General features: G+C 39.8%; 1 protein-coding gene across 2 annotated transcripts in view; it reads left to right on the forward strand.

Annotated features, from left to right (window-relative positions):
* Positions 1-16,794, forward strand: part of guf1 (GTP binding elongation factor GUF1) — a 45,485-nt gene extending 28,691 nt beyond the window's left edge. For both annotated transcript variants that reach the window (XM_063043213.1, XM_063043212.1), the window contains 4 exons: positions 1,157-1,258; positions 8,883-9,002; positions 10,000-10,036; positions 16,270-16,794. In XM_063043213.1, the coding sequence (XP_062899283.1) occupies positions 1,157-1,258; positions 8,883-9,002; positions 10,000-10,036; positions 16,270-16,407 (397 nt within the window). In that variant the 3' untranslated portion in view covers positions 16,408-16,794. The remainder of the gene's footprint in view (positions 1-1,156; positions 1,259-8,882; positions 9,003-9,999; positions 10,037-16,269) is intronic.
* The last annotated feature ends 417 nt before the right edge of the window (positions 16,795-17,211 follow it).

Genomic DNA, 17,211 nt, shown 5'->3' on the forward strand with positions numbered 1-17,211 from the left:
CTGTATGTTCACTTTGCAGGAGCTCATCTTTCATCCTGCTTAAGGATAATGATCTCTGGCTGCACCCACACCATCTTGGAGCCTCGTTCATACCCACAGAAACTGTTTCCCTGGCTACCGAGTTTCCTATTGCTACCGGCCATCAAGACTTTTTCCCTCCCTGTTCGTGCCACTGATCTGGCTGTTGCTGGTGCTTTCTTCTGCAGCGAACTCCTGTAGTATCTGCCTGCCTTCAGCCCTCCCCCATAGTCATGTATAATTTTGCTGAATTTGCACTTTTAACTCCTGCTGAGCTTCCTATCTAATCATCTAATGCCTCCCTTGACATTGAGTCCAGCTGCCACAATACGGTGCATTGGACTTCATCAGTCATAGGATTGAGTTTAGGAACCGAGAGGTAATGTTGCAGCTATATAAGACCCCGGACAGACCCCACGTACTGTGCTCAGTTCTGGTCGCCTCACTACAGGAAGGATGTGGAAACCATAGAAAGGGTGCAGAGGAGATTTACAAGGATGTTGCCTGGATTGGGGAGCATGCCTTATGAGAATAGGTTGAGTGAACTTAGCCTTTTCTCCTTGGAGCAACGGAGGATGAGAGGTGACCTGATAGAGGTGTATAAGCTGACGAAATGTATTGATCATGTGGATAGTCAGAGGTTTTTCCCAGGGCTGGAATGGCTTAGCACCATTAGAGTATAGTTTTAAGGTGCTTGGAAGTAGTTACAGAGGAGATGTCAGGGGTAAGTTTTCTATGCAGAGAGTGGTGAGTGCGTGGAATGGGCTGCTGGCGACGGTGGTGGAGGCAGATAACGATAAGGTGTCTTAAGAGACTCCTGGATAGGTACACAGAGCTTAGAAAAATAGAGGGCTATTGGTAACCTTAGGTAATTAGGTAAGGACATGTTCAGCACAGCTTTGTGGGCCGAAGGGCCTGTATTGTGCTGTAGGTTTTCTATGTTTCTATGTTTCACTTCAATTGATCTTTGTGATCTGGGTGAAGCTATGGCTGGACTCAGTTCACCAGAGATAACTGACTTCTCAATGAACATTTCATATCATGAATAAAATATTTGGTTTTCAGCTGTGAATAAAAGTACTGTTTTGCAAGACGGGTTTATTTAAACCACCTCTTTAAATTTTGTTTTATGCTGTAGCTTTGACTATGAAGATGCAGGATACCAGGCTGCTGACCTAACTAAGTTGGATATTTATTTAAATGGAAAATGTGTGGAGGAGCTCACAACAGTTGTGCACAGGTTTGTCATTGTTTGTAGATGTTGTAATGCATGCATTTTTCTCTGTAAAATGAGATTTCTAGATCTATAAATTTATAGATAGGAATAACAGAAAATAAGTTGAATAGCTTTTCACTTTTTCAGATCATAGGCCTAAAGTGTGGTGGATGGACCATTATTTTTAAGTTGCAAAGCATCAGGGTACAAAGTCAGCAGAAAATAAGAGGCTTCATACATGGAAATATCAATAAACCATCACATTTTACAATTGCAATGCAAATCAAAGCAGCAATTCAATTAAGATTTCATAACACCTCTCGAGATTTGTGAAAGGAAAATCATGTCTGACGAATCTCATAGAATTTTTTGGGGATGTAACTAGTAGTGTGGATAGGGGAGAATCAGTGGATGTGGTATACTTGGATTTTCAAAAGGCTTTTGACAAGGTCCCACACAGGAGATTAGTGTGCAAACTTAAAGCACACGGTATTGGGGGTAAGGTATTGGTGTGGGTGGAGAATTGGTTAGCAGACAGGAAGCAAAGAGTGGGAATAAACGGGACCTTTTCAGAATGGCAGGCGGTGACTAGTGGGGTACCGCAAGGCTCAGTGCTGGGACCCCAGTTGTTTACAATATATATTAATGACTTGGATGAGGGAATTAAATGCAGCATCTCCAAGTTTGCGGATGACACGAAGCTGGGTGGCAGTGTTAGCAGTGAGGAGGATGCAGGGTGACTTGGATAGGTTGGGTGAGTGGGCAAATTCATGGCAGATGCAATTTAATGTAGATAAATGTGAAGTTATCCACTTTGGTGGCAAAAATAGGAAAACAGATTATTATCTGAATGGTGGCCGATTAGGAAAAGGGGAGGTGCAACGAGACCTGGGTGTCATTATACACCAGTCATTGAAAGTGGGCATGCAGGTACAGCAGGCGGTGAAAAAGGCGAATGGTATGCTGGCATTTATAGCGAGAGGATTCGAGTACAGGAGCAGGGAGGTACGACTGCAGTTGTACAAGGCCTTGGTGAGACCACACCTGGAGTATTGTGTGCAGTTTTGGTCCCCTAATCTGAGGAAAGACATCTTTGCCATAGAGGGAGTACAAAGAAGGTTCACCAGATTGATTCCTGGGATGGCAGGACTTTCATATGAAGAAAGACTGGATGAACTGGGCTTGTACTCGTTGGAATTTAGAAGATTGAGGGGGGATCTGATTGAAACGTATAAGATCCTAAAGGGATTGGACAGGCTAGATGCAGGAAGATTGTTCCCGATGTTGGGGAAGTCCAGAACGAGGGGCCACAGTTTGAGGATAGAGGGGAAGCCTTTTAGGACCGAGATTAGGAAAAACTTCTTCACACAGAGAGTGGTGAATCTGTGGAATTCTCTGCCACAGGAAACTGTTGAGGCCAGTTCATTGGCTATATTTAAGAGGGAGTTAGATATGGCCCTTGTGGCTACAGGGGTCAGGGGGTATGGAGGGAAGGCTGGGGCGGGGTTCTGAGTTGGATGATCAGCCATGATCATAATAAATGGTGGTGCAGGCTCGAAGGGCCGAATGGCCTACTCCTGCACCTATTTTCTATGTTTCTATATTTCTATGAGATAGAAAATTATCCAGAATCACAGATTAGTAAACTAATAAACTGCATTTCCTAAAGCTAAAAAAAGTTCAAAAGTAAAATTCATTATCAGTGTACATACATGTCACCACGTACTACTCTGAGATTCCTTTTCCTGTGGGCATAGTTAGCAAATCTATAGAACAGTAACTAAACAGGATCAATGAACAACAAACTTTGTAAATGCAAATATAAATAAATATCAATAAATAATGAATATGAAATAACATGAAATGAAAGAGCTTGAGATAACAAGAGTCCTTAAAGAGAAACCATCGGTTGTGGGAACACCAGAAATAGAATGAGTGTAGTTATTCCCCTTTTTTCACAAGCCTGATGGTTGAGGGGTAGTAACTGTTCTTAAACCTGGTAGTACGAGTCCTGAGGCACTTGTACCTTCTACCTGATGGCAGCAGTGAGAAAAGAGCACGGCCTGGGGGGTGAGGATCTTTTGGTGATGGATACTGCTTTTTTTAAAGCAGCATTTCACGTAGATGTGCTCAATGGTTTGGAGGTTTTAACCCATGATGTATGGGACTGAATCCACTACCTTTTGTAGGATTTTTCGCTCAAAGACATTGGTGATCCCGTAACAGGCCATAATGCAGACAGTCGGCACACTTTCCACCACACATCTATAGAAGTTTGTCAAGGTTGTTGATGACATGCCAAATCTTTGCAGACTCCTGAGGAAGTAGATGCGCTGTTGTGCTTTCTTTGCAATAATATTTATGTGAAGATATCAGTGAATGCACCAGCGATTTGGTCGGCACAGGTCTTCAGTACTCGGTCATGTTCGCCATCCAGACTGGATGCTTTCCTTGGATTGACTCTTGAAGGCAGCTCGCAATCATCATCAGATACTGAGACCAAAGGATAATGGGGAAACATGGGAGTGCGTGATGGTTCCTCCCTGTTCTGATGGTCAAAGTGAGCATAGAAGACGCTGAGCTCATCTGGAAGTGAAGCTCTGCTGTCCCCTATGTCACAAGGTTTAACTTCATAGGAGATTATGGCATTCAAACCCTGCCTCAGCTGTCAAGCATCCTTCATTGATTCCACTCTAGTCTACTTCACCCTTGAGATGGCTTTCCGGAGATCATACCTGCAGTTCTTGTAGCATTCTTGATCTCCAGACTTGAATTCCTGAAATTGGGCTTTCAGCAAATTCCAGATTTCATGATTCACGCAGGGCTTCTGATTGGAGTAAACCATGAATGATTTTGTGGGGACACACTCATCCACGGGTGTTTTAATAAAGTCTGTTATGGCCCTGGTGTAGTCATTCAGGTCCTTCAACTCGGTCCAGTTCACTAACTCTAGGTAATCTTGTAACCGTTCCTCTGCCTCCCACAGAGTTGTCTTGATCTCTGCAGCCTTGCTTTTCAAGCTGTGTATGCAGATAGTAGGAGTACAGCCAGATGGTCCAATTTGCCAACATGTGGTCTCGAAAAGGAAAGATAGGCATTCCTTATCATAGTGTAGCAGTGATCTAGTATGTTAGGACCTCTGGTGCAAGAGGTTATGGGGTGGTGAGATTGGGCAGGGTTTGCTTCAAACCAGCCTGGTTAAAGTCACCGACTATAATTTAAAATGCGTCAGGATGGGCTGTTTCTTGCCTGCAGATGACATCGTGCAGTTTCACAAGTATTTGCTTATAATCGCCTGCTGGTGGTACATAAACTGTGGTCAGAATCATGTATGAGAACTCCCGAGGCAAACAAAATGGTCTACATTTAATTGTTAGGTGTTTTAGGTCAGGGGAGTATGTAAATGGTTGACATAACCCCAATTCCATATACCAGTGAGAATTCGCTAAAAATTGCATGTGACCGCCTTTTTCCTTACCAGAGCTCGCAGTTCAATCCATTCTGAAAATCATAAAACCTTCCAGTCGGATGACTCCATATGGCATATTCACTTTTAACTAAGTTTCAGTGCAACAAACTATTGAGATCTGCCTCTGCTACAGCAGCCTTGCCCTGAGATCATCAGTCTTATTTTCCAGCAACTGCACATTTACCAACAAGATGTTGGGTAGAGGAGGCCTCGTCCCTCTCTGCTTCAGCCTGATTTGAATACCGCCTCTCCTGACACATTTTTGACCGTGGCATTGACTCTTAAAGGAGTCGTGCTTAACTACTCTACTGGAGCTCATGGCTTCTGTACCACATTCAATCGATCATGAGATTTGAAAATCACTGATGTAATTTTGTAATCTGTTTTTAAGTGGAAGTTTACGTGCTACAAGTTGTAGCGAAAGTAATTCAAAGGAAATATATTTAAGAGGAAAACTGGTACAATTTTCTGCAGCCCACAGTGAGGCACTGATGTACACTGGTGCTATCTTAAGAACTGGTTGATCTGTAATGTGTTAAACATTAAGTAGCTTTCCTATGTAAGTTCAAAGTAAAGTTGATTACCGGAGTACATACATGTCACCTTATAGAACCGCAAGTCTTATTAGCCATGCAAGCAAAGTGATGTTGAAAGTCATCTGGAACAGAATGAAACCACAGGCAGAAAAAATAATCGCCAAAGAGCAGGCTGGATTCAGAAATGGAAGAAGTACAACAGAACAGGTATTCAACCTCTTGAATACTGTGCGAGAAATACAGCCAACATCAAGAGTACATCTTCATGTTCATAGACTTCAAGAAGGCATTCAATGGCGTGAGCCACAATGAAGAGTCGCAACCTGGGCCAGCAGCTGAAACAAGCCATCAAGCAGCTCTACACCAAATCTAGCAGTGTGGTACTTGTTGAAGGCACAGATGGAGGATGGTTCCACACATCAGTTGGAGTCCGACAAGGCTGCCTCCTTTCACCCACACTGTTCAACATTTTCCTGGAGCAAATAATGACAGATGCCCTGGAAGACAACATCGCCGCAGTCAGTGTCGGAGGGCAGATCATAACCAACCTCAGGTTCACCGATGACATTGGCAGGAAGTGAGGTGAACTGGCCTGCCTTGTGAACCATCTGGACAGTACATCTACCAGATATAGCAAGGAGATCAGCACAGAGAAAACTAAGCTGATGAGAAGCAGTGAGGAGCCAATCACAACAAAAAATCACAGTCAGTGGATAAGAAAAAGAGACTGTCTTTTTGCTGTTTTAGCACTGGACTGGATTCATCTTTGTATCCCTGTGGGTCTTTACTTAATATAACAGGCAAAAGAAGATCATTTCTAGAAACATTACAAGATGCTCCTTTCTAAACTCTGAAAAGTAAATAGCCGAACGCAAGTGAAAATGTTGAAATCTCCAAAACACATTGTCCAGTTTTGTCTCAGTCTGGTACAATGAAAGAAAATAACAGTAGAGAAGGTTTTTCATCCGACTGAAATGACTAAGTTCCTCTATGGCCTTAACCAAATTCCTGAGGCTTTATTTTAATAGTTAAACATTGGACCCAATTTTGCTGAGCAGTCATAACATGTGAATGGCACCTGCCATTCTTATTGGTACAAATTGCTCAGCCACTTTCATTGAGGAAGTAGCAACCTATTTTATTGCAATTCACTGCAGGTTGCTGGTCAAATTCTAGCAGTTCACTGTGCAAAATCAGCACCTTGTGATGTTCACAAAGCTACTGCATTTACCACTTTACTGCCCTTTAAAATAATACTAGCAAAAGAAGTTTAATTGTCAGCATAACTGTACTTAAGTAATATTTGTAATTGTCTGGTGGTTAGCTTCTCTTCGAAAGGATACCACTATAGTTATAGCGATACAGCCCTTCAAGTTATGTATTCTTTTAGGATATTGTTTCAGCCAGTGAATTGGACCCAGGATGGAAGTGACTGACTGCACAACTGTACAGTAACCTAAACCAACTTACTCAGAAAACAATGTTTATTTAAAGAGCTTAGGAAACAGAATATATGGTAGCAAATTTTCCTACTGAAAGTAGAGAGATGTCCCCAGTAAAATGTAATGAGTGTCATATCATTGCATATAGATTATGCACATAAAATCATTTCACTAGTTTGATGGATAAAGGAATTGTCCAATCATCTTACTGACATCTGGGAATAGTATTATCACAATGTGTCCTTTATAAATGCAGAGTTATTAATATTTACACATTTTCTTACTTTACCTTTGTTTCCTCATTTTTGCACTTGGTTTGACATTCAATTCATTCGCTCTAATCCAAGGATCCCCAACCTTTTTTGCATCACGGACCGGTTTAATATTGACAATATTCTTGCAGACCGTCCGAGGGGGTGGGGGGGGTGGGGGGTGTTAAACACAACCAGAATATAGGTGATAAGTCAGCTATAAGTCACTTATTGAGTGGCTAATACACTCAATTTCGTTTCTAAAGGGGTTTATGTAACGAATTTAATATTAAACACACAGTGCATATTTTCCTCGCGTGAATATGGTGATAAATCAATTATAACAGTGGTCCTAAATCTCTGGGCTGCGGACCGATACGTTGCCACAAAGAATGCAGCGGTACAGCGGTAGCTGGAACGCACCCAGCACATATTTAAGAAAAAAGCCAAAATAAACAAGCTAATTGATTAGGTGCTGCCCGGCACGTAAATGTGGGCCCAGATAAGAGGCGACACAATTGGCAATCACCTCTGATCTGGGCCGACATTTACGTGCCGGGTGGCACGTAATCAATTAGCTTGTTTATTTTGGCTTTTCTCTTAAAGATGTGCTGGGTGCGTTCCGGGTACTGCTGCATTCTTCGCGGCCCGGAGGTTGGGGACCACTGAATTATAAGTAATTTATAAGTCAATAGCATCATAACATTTTAAGTAACGTTTGGATATTAAACACACAGCGCATATTTTCCTCGTATGAACATATAAAATCATTGCAACACACCAATATCGCTGGATCAGTGGGAGCCCTGGGCTTGTTTCCCTGCAACAAGACAGTCCCATCAAGGGGTCATGGGAGACAGCAATACTCAGAGGGAGTTTCTTATGTCCTGTCTATTCCGCAATTTAGTTTTCATTGCATTCATTGCAGAAAAATCCGCTTCGCAGCAATATGATGTTGGAAATGGAAGCAACGTTTTCAGTGCTTTCGTAGCTATCTCAGGATATTCAGCCTTGACTTCGATGCAGAATGCCGGCAGAGATGTTATGTCAAACATACTTTTCAGTCCGCCGTCATTTGGAAGCTCGAGGAGTTGATCTTCTTCCCACACTGACATGGGAGATTCACTGGAAACACTCACAACTGGGTCACAGACCCATTCCTTTGCCCGTCTTGGGTCACTGATGACCTCGCGTGCATTAAAGTTGAACAGTGGGCGTGGCAGGGAATGAGGAAAGGTGCAGCTGACTTATATCATTTCATATCGCCAAATCATATCGTTTCTTCGTGGCCCGGTAGCACATGCTTTGCGGCCCGGTACCAATCCACAGCCCAGTGGTTGGGGACCGCTGCTCTAATCCATCCTCCTCAGTCCATTGTTTATTTCTCAGACTACTGATTCAGGTGATAGATATTCCCATAGTTCACCAATATGATGCTTTGTCAATCGCATTGTTATCAGGTACCACTTCCAGCAAATTTTTCTGTAAAAAATTTTATGGTATGAATGTACTCAAAACTCTAATGCCTCAAAACAAGGCATTGCTTCAGATATAATCATTCTAAAAAAAATCCTGGCCTAGTTTTCTCATTTTATTCTTTAATTAGTCATTGCAAAGCTTAAAACTTTGAATTGGATGCATGAAATATGCACCTGATTTAATATCTTTTGTACATTAATTGTAAGACTACTGGTGGTGCAATTAACAATGTGAACCCTACAGATTAGACCAAAGAAAATTTAGTTTGAATCCAAATTTGACTCATTCTGACAGTTGTTTCTTTAATAAAAGCACCCTATGTCTTCGTTGAAAGTTCATTAATCTGACCTCTCTGCCTATCCCTCCACCCAGATGCCTTCTGACCTTCTGAGTATTTCCAGTATTTTCTATTTTTATTCTCAATATTATTTAAATTTTGCATTTTATGAATTACTTAATTGTTTATTTCAGGGAGAAAGCTTATTCTTCTGGAAAAGCAATAGCTGAACGTTTAAAAGAAACAATACCACAGCAACTTTTTGAAATCGCCATTCAGGCAGCTGTAGGTAGTAAAGTTATAGCAAGAGAAACGTGAGTATCAAAATCATTTGCTGCGGTGGTCCTTTTTGTCAAATGATGATAAATTAGAGGATCATTCATTATGTTATTCTTTCATGAAGTAAAGAATGAGAAGTTTCACTCTTTAAAAAAAAATCCTTTAACCTGTTAACTAGTCACAATATGCTTTACGGTAATTCTTCAGCACTTTATATTGTTCACTAATACCAATACAAAGTAAAACCAGTTATTTTGGAATTGGCTTTCCAAAGTAGTGAGTTTCTTTAGATTTATTATAATTTTAAAGAACCGATATTTGTTTTAAATTGGCTTTTCTTGGAATCCCTGTAGCTAAAGTAAAGAAAGAAATAAAAAAAATATAAAATGAAAAAAACACTCACCAGGGCAGACAGCATTTGTTTAAAGAGAAACGGAGTGAAATGTTTTGGGTCAGAACATTCAAATGACAAAGGGTCATTCATGTGAAACATCAAATTTGTTTCTCTTTACACCAACATTGCATAACCTGCTGAGTTTGTATATCATTTTCTGTTTTTGATTCAGACTTTCAACATCGGTAGTTTATTGATTTCCATTTACTAAAGCAACAAAAGATCTTTTATAAGTTGCATTTATATTTTACTTTTGTGCAATGTAAATTTTAGTCATTAAGCATTCTGGAGTAGGTAATTTTCATAAGTTTTACGTGATGAATTCTAGATAGCAATAAATCAGCAAGCTGCTGTGAGTGAAACAATTATAACTGTTCATAAAAAGCTCTTTTTTCAGATGCAAATTCATAGTCTTACTACTTTCAAACACATCATTGGCTCAGATTCCCAATGTATATCTAGGATGTCTTTGCCAGACATTTGTTAATTGATAATGTAACTACTTGAAGTTGATCTGTAGTTTTTAATCCATTTTTTGTATTCTGTTATCGTTCACGTTGACTGAATTAACACAGATTCTCAAGTATTTCTGTTACTTTACATCATATATTTATGCAAAAACATTTTTCCTCTTACAGAATTAAAGCAGTGAGAAAAAATGTATTGGCAAAGTGTGTAAGTAATTACAATTTTCGTATTTAAGAAAATCATTTTTATGCAATTGAACTCTTCTTGTCTATCCTATTTCTCTGAAATATTTGTTGATACGTACATTTCAGAATTGTGTAATACACTGTGGTGATGATGTGAGAGAAGCTGCGTTCTTGGCACATGGTAATTCCTTCAGCAGAATCAAAATGGCTATGATGGGAATGATCAAATAATCCCATTCAGATCTACTACAGCTGAAATTCACAGTCACAGCCATGGGTATATCAGTAATCCACATTGTTTAAAGACATTTTAAAAACTCTATTGATTAAAAAGGATGACATTTGACTGCTAGATGTTCTAGGTCGGGTGAGCAAGACTAAGACATCATGGCAGTCAAATGTCGTCCTTTTTATCTGCCGAGGGAATTTTCCATCATCATCCTGGTAGCTAAGCTCTGTAATCAGCAGGTACAAAATAGCGCACTCTGATGCCTTTCCCTATTATTGGTGGGGAGGATGGGGATTTCAACCAGGCCAGCTTGAAGAAGTCTCTGAACAACTACCACCAACATATCTATGGAACCAGAGGAACCAACACATTTGACCACTGTTATACCACCATCAAGAATGCTTACTGTGCTATCCCACGCCCAGAAGTCCAGTCACCTGTCCCAGCATACAGGCAGAAACAAAAGACCTTAGCACGAGTAGTGAGGACCAAGAAGGTATGGGCAAGGGAGGCCGAGAAGTGCTTTGAGTCAGTGGATTGGACAATACGTAGGGATTCATCTTTGAATCTGAATGAAAATGTCACAGTTGGCATCAATTTTATCATGACTGTGTGGATGAGTGTGTACCTTTGAGAACATACCGGACAACCCCAAACCAGAACCCTGGATGAACCACGAGATTCATAGTCTGCTGAGTACTACATCTGTGGCATTCAGAACTGGTTATACAAGAAATTAAGATACTATTTTAACAGCAAAAAAGAATAATTCCAATTGAGGTTAGAGATGGAGTGGGTGCATGTCAGCTCTAGCAGGGTCTGCAGGTCATTACTTCCTACAAAGCAAAACCTAACGTCATGAATGGTTGTGATATTTCACTCCCAGATGAGCTCAATGCCTTTTATGCATGCTTTGAAAGGAAGAACAAAACTACACCTGTGCAAATCCCTGTAGCATCTGGTGACCCTGTGATGTCTGTCTTGGATGCCAATGTCAGAACACCTTTCAGAAGGGTGAATCCTCACAAGGTGTCAGGCCCTGATGGTGTACAGGTAGGGTTCTGAAAACCTGTGGCAACCAACTGGCGGGAATGTTCAATGACATCTTCAATTTCTCACTGCTGCATTCGGAGGTTCCCACCCTCTTCAAAAGGATGACAATCATACCATTGCCCAAGAAGAGCAGGGTGAGTTGCTTCAATAACTATCACCCAATGGCACTCATATCTACTATGATGAAGTACTTTGAGAGGTTGGTCATGGCTAGAATCCACTCCTACCTAAGCAGGGATCTGGACCCACTGCAATTTGCCCACGTTACAACTGGTCCACAGCAGATGCCATCTCACTGGCTCTTCACTCAGCCTTGGATTGCCTGGAGAATAGCAATACTTATGTCAAGCTGCTGTATGTTGATTACAGCTCTGTTGTAATCAACAAGCTCCAAAACCTGGGTCTCTCTACCTCCCTCTGCAACAGGATCTTTGACTTCCTCACCGGGAAACCACAGTCAGTGCAGATCGGAAATAACATCTCCTCACTGGCGCACTTCAAGGATTCATGCTTTGCCCACTGCTCTACTCTCTTTACACCCGCAGCTATGTGGCTAGGCACAGCAGAAACATCAGCTATAAATTTACTGATGATAACTATTGTTGGCCGAATTTCAGATGAGATGGTGTACAGGAGTGAGTTTGATCTTGAACAGTCTTGCACTCAACATCAGTAAGACCAATGAATTGATAGTGAACTTCAGAAAGGGGAAGTCGAGGGAACAATCACCAGTCCTCATCAAGGGATCAGTAGTGGAAAGGCTGAGCAGTTTCGGGTTCCTGGAAGTCAGCACCTCTGAAGATGTATCCTGATCCCAACATATTGATGCTATATTTCATTAGGAGTTTAAGGAGACTTGGTACATCAACAATGACACTTGCAAATTTCTACAAATGTACCATGGAGAGCCTTCTAACTGGTTGCAACACTGGTATGGAGGGGCCAGTGCAGAGTATCTGAAAAAGCTGCAGAAATTTGTAAACGCAGCCTGCTTCATCGTGGGCACTAGTCTCCTCCAGTACTGAGGACCTTCAAAAGGCGATACCTCAAAAAGGCGGCATCCATCATTAAAGACCTCATCACCCAGGATGTGCCCTCTTCTCATTGCTACCATAACAAAGGAAATAGAGGAGCCTGAAGGCACACACTGAGCATGTCAGGAACAGCTTCTTCCCCTCCGCCATCTCACTATTTTTTTCTCTATTTTTGTACTATATATTTAATTAAATTTTTATCTATATATACAATGGATTTTGGTTAATTGGGACACATCAGGACCACATAGGGCACATTTTGGACCAATTATCCGAAGTTTTTTGGAAATAGTTAAAAGGTATAAAAGAGACAAGCTACCATTTAACTGAGTCACAAATAATGTATTAAATGAAATACAGAACAAATTAGAATACTACCAATATTAGCACTACAGTGCTGTAAAACTATGTATTAGTTTATAATGGTTACCGATGAAGAAATTCGTTGAGTGTACGCTAGCATGTTCTTTTCATTGACTGTAAACGAACAAAATCAGGGCAGACACCTTGAGCAGATAATGGACTGCCTTCGTTGCCTTACTGCATGAAGTAATATCGTAATCCAACAATACATTCCCTGATTCCATATCCATTGGCTGCACCACGGATGTTGTACTGGCAGACAGGAATTCCAGCTGGATATTTCTCATCAACATTAGGGTGTGCTGCACAAATGTCAGCAAGCTGAAGAGTTTTGTCTGATTTCTGCTGTAGCTCCATATCCCAGTTCATCAGCCATTTCTTAAAAATTTCAGAAGTCGTCCACATATTCTTATTAGCATATTGCTCGATTGGTAAACTATCCATTCTTAGCCCCTTCATGTATCGAGGTTTAATGCTTTTCTTAATAACCAACAATTTCTTTTTATCAGTTCCTGATGTACTTGGACAACATAACAGTTACGCTATTCATTGCTGTCTTTGAACCCGATAGTGTTTAGTGTTTGTCGCAAAGGAAATCATCTGACATGTCATGATTTTTTTAAAAAGCGCTGTTTCATTGGCATTGTCCTTGTAGATGTTATCTGCACAAAATTTTGTAGCAAGTCCAAACTGTGTTGATTTACATGTTTCTGCACTTACAGCATCAGCATTACCTTTCATGCCATGTGCTTTCTTGAATTTAATGTGCTACCCACATTTCCACTGAGCAACCATCTGTTGCTTTCTTTGTGACCCAACTTCTCAGTTAGCTCCTCTGACTTGTCTTAATCAATTTTCCACTGGCACGCACATTTCATCCAGTTACAATGGAAAACCATTGATTGAGGGCCTCTTCAACAGCTGGATCCTTACCTTAACGCTTTTGTTTATTGAATGTTTCCTGTTGACCCTTACATAATGCCCACTCTTATCACAGTTAATCTTGCTGATCTATTAAGCATGCAATTGTAGATTTCAGCACTCCAGTCATCTCTACCAGTTGACAATGTGTGGTGTTAGGTGGATGACTTTTGATTTGGTCCATTAGGATAATTTTTTGTGGCTAGCATCAAAGCTTCCCATGACATCTTGGCAAGGGTCTCAAAAAAAATTTAAGCCAAAATAAAAAAAGAAAACTATCAAAAATCACTGCCTTTTGAATTGGCATCTGTCAGCCGAAAAAAATATAGCACAAGCACACACGACTGATACAACTGTTCACTCTATGCATGGGGTAGTGTCTAACAGCCACACAAGTGCACATGTTGACCAACTGTCTCCTGTCCCAATTAAGCAGTATTGTGTACTAAATAAACAAAGGGAATCCCAGGTATTTTCTCGGTTTTTGTTCTTCAAGAGTTGTCCCAAATAATTTATTGTAATTTATAGTTTTTTAATTATGTATTGTAATATACTGCTGCAAAAATAAAGGTTTATGACATATGGCAATGATATTAAACCTGATTTTAATACTGTTTCTGCTCCGCATCTCTACATTGTGGCACAGAAACCATTGCTTAATATGGCACAATTAGTTTAACATACTGCAAAAGTTTAGATGAAAGTTTCAAATATATCATTTGAAAAATAGAATTAGAGCAGTAAATTTATAGGGTTATGCATTCAAAAATACTTTGGTTTAACTCCTGCAAATGTATTTTGAAGATTGCAATTCATAAAAATTCCACAAGGAGACACCTGTGCTATTTAAATAATTTTTAATCAAACTGGCTCACTTCCACAGAGGGACTGTGAATAAATACTAGTGAAATACCAACCTCAGTTATCAGTGCATGCATGCAGTTCTATATGGAAATGTAAGCATTCACCCTTGTAAGTTGCAGTTAGTATAACGTTCCCATGAGAATGAGGAGTTTAGAGTTTATTAGCTGATCTCCACCAGTAATTTCTTGGCCATGCTTTGCCAGTAAATTCATAAAGAGTTTAGCTTTGGAGAAGAAACTTGCTGGAACACCCCAAAATTTCCCCTGGGAAACCTGTACACAAGTTCTATACTGATTTCGAATAAGCAAGTTCATTCAGGTCATTGGAGATTTTATGTCTGCCAAAAAAATTAACTTTTTTTCCTATATTTTGCAGTAAGATTTTTATATATGTAAGTACGTCTCAAGGTTATTATTTTTATTTTAAAGTTGTAATGTTTTAAAAATTATTTTTTAAAATTCTGCTTATGTCAATTCAGAGAATTTGAAAGATATTGGAAGTTTTAAAGGAATTTCCAAACGTTAACATAGCTAGAAATTCTTTCATGTGTTTTTTTTCCTTGAATTTTCATTGTTATGAAAACAATGAATATTCTGTCCAAAGTATTGCTTTTGAATGTGTTAAAATATTTTGGGTTTTTTTATTTGCATTTAGCATTTCTTACAAACTATACTGAAACAATAAGGATCATTCCGCAAACAAACAAATGAGTCCTGACGAAGGGTCTTGGCCTGAAACGTCGACTGCACCTCTTCCTAGAGATGCTGCCTGGCCTGCTGCGTTCACCAGCAACTTTTATGTGTGTTGCGAGGATCATTCCGCATTCTTTTTTGCTGAAAGGGAAATTATTATGTTGAATTTGTGTATAGACATCATAGTTACATGTACAAATGCTGTTATTTCTCCATCTTGCCTTGTTTTTTTTTGTGTTTGGAGACTGTTGACTGGCATACAAGCAAAAAACAGGTTCTTCGGTTTATCTCTGCAGATATAAATGGAAAGAATGCACTGTTCATTCCATTACACTTAGGAAAGCACATTTTCCTATTATGGGAAGTTTACAGCCCAAGGAGCACAACTTATCTGTGCCAATTGAAAAGAGATCCCCAGCTTAATCACACATTTCATTGCTATATCTGTAGCCCTAGTAATCATGGCTCATCAAAAGCACATCTATGTGCTGATTGGGTACACTGGAGGTGTTTGCCTCCAACTTCCTTTCTGGCAGAAAGCTAATTCTTCTACCAGTTAATTTAAATCTGCTTCTTCCACCCTTCTTTTCAGTGGAATAGGTGCTTCTTATTTTTTCTATCTGAAGTTTCATATTATTATGTATTATTGCTTTTTATGCATCAAAATTAACACTCAGCTCAGACTACTGAAACAAAAAAAACTAAGGAAAACAATTCCGATAAATGTAGTGTCTCCTCAGCACCCTGTCAGTGCAGTAACATGTTTGCCGTAAAATGGTGACCAGAATTATATGCATTACTCTCACTAGTGTTGTATAGAGTTCTAACATAACCTACCTGCAGTTATACTTTCTCTTGGCCACTGAAGGAGAACTGCTACATGTCCCTAGAATTATTTAGTTGATTGGTCCTATGTCCTTTAAGGATCTGTGGATTTGCATTTCAATGTACTACCTCTCCTTTGCACCTCTCAGCATCCTCCCCTCAACTTTCATTTGCCCCTGATCAGTCCATTGATGTCTTGCAGCCTAAAACTTGTCTCCTATTGTCAGCCATATTTCTTTGCTTCATGTATGCTCAAAATCCTTCTTGTTTTCAGTATGGTGGAGACATTACCCGTAAAATGAAGCTTCTGAAGAGACAAGCTGAAGGTAAGAGAAGAATGAGAAAGATCGGCAACGTGGAAGTACCAAAGGATGCATTCATAAATGTACTAAAAAGACAAAAGGACAAATAAAGTAGTTAAGATGTTTTTCGGCACATGCAGCGAAAAGTTAAAAAGCCAAGCTTGTCAAGTGAGGTGGATTCTCTACGTATTTCTTACCAGTCTCTGTGCTTCAAAATCAACATAATTTTGATACATAGGTATAATGGTATGCATAATCACTGATGTTGTAATTTGAAATATACTTAGTTAAAAGCAGTAAAAGCATTATTTATTTGGAATTTTCCTATTGTTAATATCTTCTGGGACTCACTGAAGTATTTGAAATCATTGTCAATAATTAACACCATTCAGAAAAAATATTATGATGTATAACTCTCAATGTCAATTCTGTAATAAGGATGAATTTTTCAAAAATATTTATTTATTGTAAATACATTTGTTACATGGAATTAAATATGCTTTGTTACATAAATCGAGTTTTAATGATTTGATTGGGGATGACTTGCTTCCACTCCAGTTCTAAGCTGCCTGATGAAGCCAGTGTCGGACCTAAGTGTTTTGTTACAACTGGGATAGGAGGTGCTGAATGAGATGGGCAGTAATTTGGGAGGTAGGCTGCTGCTTCTGCAGATAAGGCTGGTCTACTTGTGTTCCTAGCGCGTGGACATAAGGTTCTCAATGCCATCCTAAAATGTTTTCTCCACATTGAATGGTTATGGGCCAGGGATTTTCAAGAGTCAGTGGGGACCTGGTATTTTTAATGGAAGCTTTGAAAGCATCCTTCAAGCTTGCGGTTCTATATGAAGTACATGATTGATGTGGCCTGCTCAAAAGAGCTTACTGAGTCCACTTAAGACCTCAGTCGTGCAGATG

This window comes from Mobula hypostoma, chromosome 3, assembly GCF_963921235.1.
Source record: "Mobula hypostoma chromosome 3, sMobHyp1.1, whole genome shotgun sequence".
Classification (NCBI taxonomy): Eukaryota; Metazoa; Chordata; class Chondrichthyes; order Myliobatiformes; family Myliobatidae; genus Mobula; species Mobula hypostoma.